Source organism: Rhododendron vialii, chromosome 11a (genome assembly GCF_030253575.1).
Source record: "Rhododendron vialii isolate Sample 1 chromosome 11a, ASM3025357v1".
Taxonomy (NCBI): domain Eukaryota; kingdom Viridiplantae; phylum Streptophyta; class Magnoliopsida; order Ericales; family Ericaceae; genus Rhododendron; species Rhododendron vialii.
In genome coordinates, this window is record NC_080567.1 from 35,848,835 (window position 1) to 35,861,158 (window position 12,324).

The following is a 12,324-nucleotide window of genomic DNA, read 5'->3' on the forward strand; positions in this document are numbered from 1 at the left end:
TGGTTTTTCTTTTTCGTCTTTTGGTTCTTCTCTTTGGTGTCCCCAGGTTCCTCCCCCGTTTGTGAGGCTTCTCTCACCCCTGCGTGGGTGCGTGGGTAGTTCTGTTACTTTCTGCTGTGCTCCGCCTGTTTGGAGTTAAGGGTTTAGTTGGAGTTGGATGTAGTCTTTGGACGGAGTCTCCTCCTTTTGATTTCTTGATCATTGTTTAGGGATTGAGTTTTCTCTTGATGTTCTGTTCTCTTGATTTATAATATTACTTGGTATCGTTGTGGCAAAAAAACAAAAAACAACAATGCTCCATTATAACCAGGCTTATGGCAAGGCAAAAATAAAAAAAAATTGGCTGCCGGATGAGATTAATTTAGATCGGAATCCTGTGAGATAAAATTTCGGATAGACATTTTCAGCAACACAAAACTCTCACCGGTAAAGATGTACAGTAACAGAAAATTAGTTACTTTAATTTTTTTTTTAAATAATCTTTGACAAAATTTCGTACATACGAAAATACATACACGAATACATTTCTCTATGTACCAATCCAGTACCTCATTTTTTCCATATTTTCCTTTCCCTTAATTTTGAAAATACGAAAACAAAGAAGTTTGGGGACTCCAAAAAAAAAAAACACTCAATACGGAACGACGTCGCTGCAAGCAAAATCGTCAGAATTTCCAACAGAATCCTCCGGCCACGAATCCCGGAGCAGTTTCAACAACATCTGCGCCTTCCGCTTGGCTCTCTCCGTGCACTCGCTCTGGACCAGCAGAAGCAACTGGGTCAACACGCCCGCCGCCACCGCCTCCCTCTGGCACCCCTCCGCCGCCGAGCACAGCGACAGCAGCGCCCCGGCCGCGTACTCCGTCGCCCGGTCCGACACCTTCAGTATGATCTTTACCAGCAGCGGAACCGTCAGCGCGTGTCCCGCGAACGCCGCGCACCCCGTCGGGATCCGGCAGAGGAGCTCCACCGTGGCCAGCGCTCTCTCCGTGTCGCACTTCTCGAAATCCGCCAGCTTGTCGATCAGCGCCTCCACCGCCCCCGCAGCCACCGCCCTGTGGCGGTGCTGCTTCACCAGGCATAGAGCGAACAGCGCCTTGATTCCGACCTTCAACGCGCGCGGATACGCGATTGGGCAGTTGAAAACGCCGATGATTCCTTCGTAGATTCCTTCGGCATTACAGATTTCCGATCGGAGCTCAGTCGATCTGGTTCCGGTCACGACGATTTCGATCAGTGCGGCCGAGTTGACTCGGACTTCCATCAAGGAATGAAACAGGAGAGACACGAGATAGTTGACTCGGTCCGAATCGGAGCCAACGAAAACGCACTCCGATTCGGTTAGCGGAAACAAGCACAGAATCGCGAGTGCCTCGTGATTCAACTCGGTCGAGTCGAGATTTGTATTGGAAAACAGAACAGAAAGCAGGAGTTCACGTGGATTATGCGCGGAGATGACGGACCGGTTTTTTTCGGAGTCACGAGCGAGGCCTCTGAGCCGTCGAAGCGCGGAGATACGCAATTGAATCGGAGTGGACTCCGAACCGGCCTGGTGAAGGAGCGTCCGGACCGTTGCCGGGTCGGCGGGCTGTTTCGGGGTGGGGATGCGCTCGACGCCGAAAGACCGGTTCGCGACGCACCACTCCTGGATGAGCCGGCGGAGGGTGTGGTTGGGGATGAGGGTGAAGTCGGTGAGCGGGACCCGGGTGACCGGGCACGTGGTGTTTCCGGTGGCCACCCAGGACTCGATGCTGTGCCGGTCGTACGTCTGGCCGGTGCTGACGGTGACTGGGTCCCGCATCAGCTCGAGCGAGATCGGACACCTGAAGTGGTACGGGATCTGAACCCCCACGTCCAAGGGCTCCAAGCTTCCAGGCATGTCTCTCTCTCTCTCTCTTATATTTGTGAGTGTGGGTATATATATATCTCTGTGTGAGTTTGTGGTATGGGTGAGGCACTAGAATACTAGCAGTACAATATCTGAGGGCTCTGCAAATTCTCTTCCAATTTGGTCCGCTTTGATGTCTCTTATACGAAACTGAGAAATGGGGGAACACAGACAGCGCAGGGGCCGTAGGACTCTTTTCTGACGATTATCCCCCACACGTGTGTGTCCAAATTTACACATAACCATGGTTGGGGGGGTTTGGGACCGAGGTAGGTTTTTCTTTTCGTTGGTCAAAATGAAATCTGAGACTGGTTGGGCCCCACTTTTTTGCTAGGGTTAATTGCCTGATTGTTTTCTTGTGTTTTGGAATTGGGATTGATTGATTGTGCATTTTCATAACTGTTGAGTAATTAGCTGAACAGTGACGTTCTATTACTAATTACGGCATGCGTTTGACCGGGATGTGGAGGTGAAAGATGAGGTACGTGTAAGTTGATTTAGACATTTTTGACCGTTAGAAAAAAATTGAAATTAGGGCATACTTTAAAATCTTGTATGAACAAGGGAGATGAAGCGAAAGATAAAGTGTAATGTTATAGACATGGAGAGAGAGAGAGAGGACAAATGGGCCAATCTTGCCTCTCCATTTGGTGAGGTGTATTCCAATTTCATCATTCATGTCAACTCAGTAAAAACTTTTTGTTTTTACAAAAGCTATATGGACTCCTTTAAAAAGTTACCTTTTGTGAAGAAATCTTTTAGCAGTGTTGTGGTATTTTGGATGTGTTTTAACTATTTGGCATTCTATGCGTTTTTTGCTCCATAAACCTCAAGATATTATTGCATTTTTAGTCTTGCACATCGGAAAAGCTTGAAAGAATTTGTATAAGAGACCAGAATAATTGGGCCCGAATTAATTTAAACCTTGTTTCGTTAAAAAAAATGAGTGCTGCTACAGGTACAGAAAATTGGGGACCGAATCCGGACCGACGGCCGCCGGCGAGCCATCTCCGGCCACCGGACGGCCGATCCGAGCCGTCCAAAAATTCTAAAAAAAAAAACCGAGGGGCCCCACGCGGGAATCAACGTCATCCGAGGTGTGTAGGGTGCTTGATCGGAGCACCCCTTTTCGTGTGTATATGTATTATTGGCCGGAGATGGCTCGCCGGCGGCCGTCGGTCCGGATTCGGTCCCCAATTTTCTGTACCTCTATCATTTTTGAAAAAAAATAAGTACCTAGCAAACATAGTAGCCGTTATTTTTTGTTTCCCAGCAATTTGATAGCCGTTACCAGCGTTACCCAGCAATTTGATTTCTTCATCGTAGTTTTGAAGATGATGTATTTATGAGAGAATAACTTATTTTTTAAAACGGGAGATAAGTATTTTAAAAATAAGTAGCTTAGTTGGAAACTTTTATGGTCTTTTAAAACTCTAAATAAATCAGATAGAAGTAGTAATTCGATACCTCTAGTTCGTTCTCCCTCCGTCCCAAATTCTTTGTCCGGTCGGTAAAACGGAGTGTTAAAAATAATAAAAAAATTTCAAAAAAAAATTCAAACTTTTTTCAAAAATTAAAAATACTCATTGATATTTAATAAGTTGTTGAAAAACTTTTGATTTTTTCTTGAAAAATTATATTATTTTTAACACTCCATCTTGCGGACTGAATTAAGAATTTGAGACGGAGGGGAATAGTTATCTTGTTATTAATTCGAAACAATGGTGGCCACCTAATCAAGGATTCAAACATAGGGAGGATGGGGGTGTTGTACTTTTTGTAAGGCTCGCTGATAATTACTGTGAGTCTTTCTACTACCACATCCATTCACACACCCAATCACACACCCACACTCACAACAAGGGTGGAGCCCGCACACACTACACATTCAGTGTGTGTGGGCCCCACCATTATTGTGAGTGTGGGTGTGTGATTGGGTGTGTAAATGGGTGTGGTGTTAGAATTATTGAATTACTGTAGGGATGGGTGGGTGGTCAAAGGTCAAAGATGAACAGAGGAATATGCGGGGTCGGGGGGGGTGTCCAGGTTGTCTCTTTCTCTCTCTTCCCAATCTCTTTATTCGAGCCAGAGAAATTTTCTGTGTGTTGGATAAACTTTTTATAGGAGTAGTAAAATTTGACAGCTTGGACAAATACAAAAAAACAGGAAAATTATTAAAATTGGCAGTAAGTGCTGGACTATTGACGGGTGGGCCCTCCCAGAATTTGGACGATTTCGATTAAAAAGGTCCTACAAATATTGTCTGTGTTGAGTCATGACAAACGAAGTTCATCTACTCCACACAATTTGGTGGTAGGAGTAAAATATAGAGAATCCATCACAAGCCCGCCTCTCATTAAAATTGGAAAAGGAGAAAAATCCCAACGGCTTGCCGGCGGGTCATTCGCTCGGCAATTTAATGATCTAAATTTTATTTTTACCGTGTAGCATTTGAGCCATTAATTATTGAAATAAAATCTAAATTGTTGGATAGCCGAACAGACAATACGACGTGTTGTGCAACACCTGCACAACACCATCACCGGTACCTAGTCCAAATAGCACTTCCTTGACCCTCCTCCTACAACAAGAAGGTTTTGCTTTTCAATTTAAATCTTCCTATGGGCGAGGTAGTGATGTAGTGGTAGTTTCTACTCCACGTTTCCTTTCCCATCCGCCCCATTTCCTTCTAGATATAAAGTAATGTAAATTCTCCCAATATTTGACCCAAAAAAAAAACCCCCAAAGAGTGGGTTCTGCTCATGTCCATTTGACTATCAACCAGCTTAGTCTAGTTTTAAGCCATTTAGGCATGTTTGGTACCAATTCCAGTGATACAAACTGTCAATTTCACAAGTTCCATATGGTAATTTAAATATCCTGCTATGAAGTCCACATCAATCGAATATTAGTAATAAACTAGTACCTGGAAAATCCACATCAATCGAATATTAGCAACTAGTACTTGTAAATTGAAGGTAAGCTTAATACTCCATTAGTACTTGTAAGTACTATCTTGATGACGCGATAACATGTATCCCATCACTCCGGTTTTCGTTATGGAGTAATAAATCCTTTCCATCAAGCTTTCGAAATGAACAATTTCGATAGTAAGTACGAGATCGGCATATAATTAGCTATTGACAAGCTAGTTTGTTTGGGCGACTCAAAATCTTTAGATAAAATCACCAATAAATTTTCTCTATCTATCTCTTTTCATTCTATCACTCTAAAAAACTTCTCTTAAAACTCGAAATGAACCAAGTGTGAACTAAACTGAGATAATAGTACTTGGGGAGAAGAGGAGGATAATTAGGCGGTGTCGTTTAGGGGCAGGTGCACGCTTGTGAGGCGGGTGCTGGGACAGTGCGCCCCACGAGCCACGCCCCGAAGGGACCTCGTTTGTCTGCAGTCAACCGGGCAAGGGTACCCACGTACAGCTTATACCACCCCCCCTTTGGGCCTTGATTCCCCCATGCACGTGCTGAAAACCCCCTCTCGCACGTGTTCCCAGCTAAGCTACAAATTCTTCCATTACTGGAGTTCTTGTCTTTGACTGTGCCTCTTTCCAAACAAAACACTTCTTCACTCTTCTGTCTCTATATACTCTCCTCCTGCTGTACTATTTCTATTTCCCTCCCGCCTTTGTTAATTGAGTACGGAATTCCAGAATTTCAAACCCCTCCCCCCTCCCCCTCCCCCCCCAACACATTATACATTTCATTGTTCTTTCTAGGATACTTTTGTCTTTATCTTAAACAGAGAAAATATAAGGATCCGGATCCTTTCCAGTCCAATATTTGGATTGGACGAGACAGTTTACATTGCGACCATCCATTGGTATAATCAATCGTTCAGATTTGTTAATAAACTCTTCCATAAGAGAGTTTTTGAGCCAATCTCAACCATTCATTGCAGCGATTGAACGATTGCGATGCGGACTTGTCTCATTTGAACGGATGAGGATACAGATCCAAAAGATAGCAGAGACTAGAGAGTACTTGTTTTGCCTACCCATTAATTGAGCACCTATGACAAGTGTGTTCGAAAATTAAGAAAAGATAAAAAGCGTAAAATTATGGGTACACCGTTTGGTATACGCCACGTTTTATGGGATCCACTTCGGATTCTTAAAAAAAAAAAAATGGGACAAACGATCAGAGTAGCTCTATTTGTTTAAAATACGCTTTTAACAAACGCCGTAAAAAATTAGTCCAGTCGGACATCGATAAAAGCTTAATCGATTATATGCCCAATTTTACAAATAGATAGCAAAAATCAAACTTTTCTTCTTGCTTTTTCTCTTAGTTACAAAATCATTAATCCTGCCAGTATGTGGGTTAGGCTCTTGGGCCTGTGATTTGAGTTGGCTCTCACATCGAAAGTTTGGGTTAAGTGTGTGTATGTGTTTAAGTGGGTCCTCATACCTCTACTTAGTCAGCAATTGCCTAGTGGAGGTGGTAAGTGGAATTACTCTCTTACCCTTCCGTGTTAAAAAAAAACATTGCCAAACTATCTTATTGCAACCACTTTCATGTAGGAGTAAATTGTATCACAATTAGTTCTGTCTTCGGTCCTCATCCCCCTTCTTCAATTGGGGATTACACGGGCACTTTTGTTATTGTCTCACATGCATTGATCTTCTAAGTTTCTCTTACTTTTCTGCAAGATCCAAACACACACCATTGTTGTCATCTTATATATACTCGGAAAAGTACCGAGTTTCTAGCAGAAGCTAATAGCTATGGAGTTATAAATTGGAATTGATTCCTGGACTCTCCTTTACCATCCACTCTCTTTTTCTTGTTTTAGTTCATGTGAATTTACTACATCACCCTTTGATGTGTGAAAAAATTGAACTTATAGAAGGGTACGTAACATGGTAATAAAAACAAAAAAAGGAGTGCGAATGGTAGAATGAGAATTCAGAAATCACAATCCACTAATCAGATACCGATACTGCTGTATAAGCATCTCGAAGGGTACGTACATAAGAATATTATCAAAACATTTTTTCAAATCCTCAAATATAGTATATGATACGATACGAAACTAAACCACCAAATTAAGCTACGTGCATTGCTCCTATTTCCTTTTCGATCCCTTTCCACATCGTCACGATGTTGTACATGATCTGGGGGTGCTGTAGTGCAACCCCGCACTACATGTGTCGTGCGATCAATCCGGCCGTCTACCTCAACAATGGACGGCTCGGATTTTCATCGAGATGGATAGTCGGATCGGCCGCACTACACGGTGCAGTGCGGCGGGTGCACTACAGCCCCTCCCATTCCACATATATATAGGTCAACTATGCAAAAGTTTGGTTTGGTTAAAGTGGATTAAAAGGAGAGTATAGCTCGAAAGTTACTTTGGCTAAGGGGATTTCTTAGGTCATCTTTTAGTTCGTATGTCGTGCCTTTTATAGTCTTTTTTCTTAGTAGTATTATTCTCTACTGACGTGCAACCCACCCACCCATCATGTATGTCAATTTGATTTAATGGATTATTTAGCATCTCTCGGATGCAAATTTTAGTTCTGTTGTTCGTTTACGACTTTATGAATGCGTAGGGAATTTCACTTTATGAATGCGTAGGGAATTTCAACAGATGTATCGAGCATGCATTTATATCGTTAGGCCTCTGAATCACTTTATAACTACACGTTCCTATAGAATCTATTATACTCTTTGTACGTAGTAGATCCACTGTATGGTTGAAAAATGATCCGGAGTACCACGTGGCGGTATTTCCAGACTATTGTATGATTTCACATTATAAGAACTGTAAGACCGATAGTCCGAGAAACCAAAAAAATACTCCGTACATTGCAAGTGTTAGAGCATCCGCAGTGGAATAAGCAACAAATAATCCGAGTATTATAATTTTGGATGGGGTTTGTGTACTATTCATTTCTTTTTGTTTTTGGTTAGAATGTATACTACTCTTATTGCTCATGACCTTAAAAAATCAAGCAAAATAACTAACCAATGGAAATCAAGAGCAACTGGACAGCAACAAATCTAATACATAATCCTATCACAAGAGGGATTAGATGCTGAAGAGTAGTTTATTTACTTATTCTCTCAACCTTTAAAATTCAATTTTTGTGGGTGGTTTTGTTTTTTTTAACATTTTCCATGGGGTACATGCACTGGGGTGGTAGTTCAAGTGGCGGATTAAAACACTCCCCTCCACTTGTTCTGAGTTCTAGTCGACGTAGGATCAGATGGTAGAGTTGTTATGGTCTCCACTTGCATTTCGATGGAGTTTTGGTGACAAATCCTGTATGATATGTGGTGATGGACGAATATTTTTTTCTCCGGCCAGGTCAGCTGTAGCCCAAATTCATACATTTTAGGATGGGTGGGTTCAGCTACGCTGATCACCCCCCCTTTCTTTTTTCATTAAAAAAAAAAACCAACATATTTTTTTGTGGGCGGGAGTGGGGGGTTAGGAATTTATTCTTTTGGAATTTAATGGCACTGTTAGGGTGTAAAGGAGCAAAGGCTAGTTGGCTTTCTGATTAGACCTAGGACAGAATCAGGTGGTCCTATATATACTCCTTTTAAAAAATAAAAAATAAAAACTGGCTATATATATACACTCCTATTTGATCAAATTATTTTACTATTTCCACGTGGGTTGTCCTGGAAACAAACACGTGTGCACCAACATTCTGATGTGGACCATTCATAACAAAGTTCCAATTTCCAATTAGAGCCCTCTCTATGTGTTAAAGAGATCTCCACGTGGTCCTTTCGCTTAATGCTTCTGTTGGCAAATTGGTTCAAACTAATTTACAATTTTCGATGGGATAAATAGAGTTTTCTTCTCCTAAAGACCACGTTAATTTAATAAAATAAAGACCTCTCTTTCCCGATAGAATTTCGATGATCCAAGCCGCTCAATGTGTTCAAAACGTGATTTTAAGGGTACACGCGAAAAATCAGAAAAAAAAAATGACTGGAAAGGCTTCATCCGAGCAGTTTGTTTGTTTTTTATCGAACGGTTCAAATAAAAACTGCTCGGATGAAGCCCTTTCCGGTCATTTTTTTTGCTGATTCCTCGCGGGTACTTTTTTAGATCACGTTCTGAACACATTGAGCGGCTCGGATCATCGAAATTCGAATGAGGAATGGGAGGAATGGAGAGGTAAGGACCTCCTTATTTGAAAATGACTGTGTATATATATATATATATAAACTTGACAAGTTTGATTAGATGGATTGGTAATACACACTAGTGGATGGGATGAGATTATAAAGCTAGGACGAAAATCCTCCCTTGAAGTAGTGATATAAGAGAGTCCGGCCAAGGGAGTCCAGGAGAATTAATGGTTTAGTATAGCGCCACTCTTGTACGTACATAGCATCGCTAATTGTCCTACTAGTAAGGAGTAAAGATGATCCTCTTAGATTATAGTCCACTCGTTCATTTCAAAACAAACATGATAATGGAAGACTAATAAAAATCTCAGTCAATTTTCATGACCTGTACTGTAAAGGTTATCAAACGTGGCTTAAATTGGAAGATTACTATGAATAATTACTGATATATGAGTTATTAATTGGAGAAGCTTTCTTTTGTTTGACTGAGGAATTTATATTATGACTTGGTTGGGCAATGATGTTTTCATGGATTTAAGATTGAATTGGATTGCTAAGTACTCCATGCAGTCAAACTTATGGAAGGCTCAACCAATGAACATTCAAAACAAAATTACAACAAAATAGATCTCCTAGTTGTTGGAGCGTTCTGACTAAGCAACCATTAAGAGTTTTCAAAATCCCACTTGATCCAATTAAGTTAAGATGAGTGCCACAAGAGCATGCGCAACACAAAGCAACCAAAATGAATCAAACCCTAATCACATATTCTATGAATGAATTATTCTTTTGTAAGGCCAAAGAAACATGATTAACAATGGAACTTAGTTGGTTGGCTATGGGTGAATGCGCCAGAATCCTAGGTTTCTCTGCAATTGTTTTTTTTTTTTTTTTTTCTCTTTTTAGAGGAAACTCAAGAAATTCATTCATAGAATATGTTATACCATCTGCTAGAGAGTTAGTGAGGTTACTGATGGGCGAGACTTGAACTCTTGACCATTGATGAACTTAGCCGAGCACCCGATTGATGGGGCCAACTTGCAAGTTCTCCCCCCCCAAGTGTATTGATGCGCTCAAAATTTCAAACTACACAAGTCTCAAGAAATCGTGACGTGACTACTACTCCCTCCGTCCCTAAATAAGTGTCTGGCGCGCAAAATTAGGCCCTCAAAAAAATGCATTTGTTTCGTTAAAAAAATTAAATTTTTTTCACAAATTAATAGATAGCAATGAGTTCTATTAAATTGTGAAAAAAAATTAAATTTTTTAATGAAAAATATGCATGTTTTGTAAAGCCTAGTTTTGCGCGCCGGACACTTATTTAGGGACGGAGGGAGTAATAAATTATGAAAAAAATAGCGAGTCTTTTAGGAGTAATTAACAACAATTATTATTTTTTTCTTTTGATGGGAAATTGACAACATACTAAATTCTAACAAAAAAGAAGTGGATACAATGGCCTTTACACAATTACCCACGAAAGCAAATATTAAGGAAAAAGAAACATGCAAATTCATTGTTATAAAAGGTCATACACAGCGCTCAAAACTCTTGGATTTGAGCAACCATAGTCAATACAATTTCATGGCGCCTTTCAATTCTGTGGAGAGCATGACCTTCTAACCAAAATAAGTGGCACGACACTGGAGAGAGCCGCAAATAACATTTGTTGTCACGCTAGATCGCAATCCTTAAAACTGATTGTATCATGAATTGTGCAATGAAATATTCAACAACATGTAACTATAAAATACAACTCTTACCAGGGTAGATTTTTTTTTATTTCTTATTTTTACTTAGTTTGGATGCTAAATATGGAATGTGCAATGTCCTCAACGGACGTCCCGATGTTAAACTTTATGTTAATTAAGTTTATATTTATGTAATGAAAATACAACATCGAGACATGCTATTCTGTCTCCAATTAGTGGAGCACTTGGCATCCTCCTTTCTCAAGAAAACTTCCAATAAAACTCACTAATTAATTACTACCACAATTATCCACTAATCTCAAAAACAAAACAAAAAAAATGCTTGGAATATGCTTTCTTCAGTTTGTAGTGTTTGTCACAAGCCACAGGACACATGCTTTTTTTGATTTGATCAAAAAATAAGACACATGCTTTTGCTAGATTCCCCTACCACCCTTCGAGCTAGCTATATCCACTTGATATTTTATTAAGCACGAATTAGCTAAATTAAGAGCGTAATTAGGTTCGGTCCGCGTGCCAGGTCAGAAAGTTTTGACTTTTTGAGTCGCTTGCCGCAGGTTAATTGTAAAATTAAAGGTGAACGAGTACTAAATCTGAAGAACTAAACCATGTCTTGAGCTGTGTGCAACCTAAATCCAAGCGCAACTATAACTTCGGAGTGAACTTGGAAATTTGGGTGGAGGGCACCATCACGTGGTTCCGAATTCCCCCTCCACAATGACATAGTATATTCATGTTGAATCTCAAATTACGATATAGATCTAACAAGAATGCGTGATCCTAAAAGGTATTAAGGTGTCACGTAATGGTGTCTCAAGACCTAAGTCGCATAATTTCCATGCAGGTGCGTAAGCGTGAAAGGGTTGAGATCGAGGATTGATATCGGGAGTGCAGAGAATTTTAAGAGATTATGTGACTAAGCTCTGGACGATACATTTTGAAAGATTAGTTTCCCTAACTCTTCTGTTTTCCTTAATATATCCTCCGTAAATTCATCACCCAAAAGGGCCGAAACCACATGACTATCTTGGCCCTTATTTCCATGGTTACGTTATAGATACAGATATAGATCCATATATCCCAGTTCTTGGCCCATAAAAGTCGTCCCATAGTGATGCAGTGAAGCGTATGAGAAATTGAAAACGGAACAGCAAGGACAATCACAAACGCAATAATTTAAAGAAAACTCTTTCTGACTCTTTTCTTTATCAATAATCAACTGCCTCAACCCAAAGGCGAACAACTCAATAAATAGGGCGCAACCCTAATCCTAGAAAACGTAAAGCCACCATACTAATATTATTACAAACCCATAAAATATAGCGACAAATAAGAATTATGGAAAAAGAACGGGCTGAAACGGACGCTCCTACGAAAAGTTATAAGAGAAATAAAAAATAGCCCAAAAACAGTTGAAGGCCCATTTGGAGGCCTAAACTGCCTCAGAAGGCTAAAAAACACGCGGCACAGGACCAGAGGCCTTGTGTACTGACCATTGAGCCATTTCGGATCAAGCCCAAGCGGGCCCAAAGCCAAATTCCTCGGTCAGTTATTTATGAAAAAACCGACTAGTGGAAATAGACTCTGGAATGCCTAAGGTGGTACTCCTCCTCTT

At 40.7% G+C, this 12,324-nt stretch overlaps 1 protein-coding gene across 1 annotated transcript; it reads right to left on the reverse strand.

The window, feature by feature from the left end:
• Window positions 1-440: 440 nt before the first annotated feature.
• Window positions 441-2,122, reverse strand: LOC131308433 (U-box domain-containing protein 26-like). Its single transcript, XM_058335361.1, has one exon. It carries the CDS (start codon window positions 1,877-1,879, stop codon window positions 632-634), a length of 1,248 nt encoding a protein of 415 aa, XP_058191344.1. The 5' UTR covers window positions 1,880-2,122; the 3' UTR covers window positions 441-631.
• Between the last annotated feature and the right edge of the window lie 10,202 nt (window positions 2,123-12,324).

Excerpts from the sequence above, each read along its gene's own strand:
- LOC131308433 (XM_058335361.1), bottom strand. The coding sequence starts at position 1,879 with ATGCCTGGAAGCTTGGAGCCCTTGGACGTGGGGGTTCAGATCCCGTAC.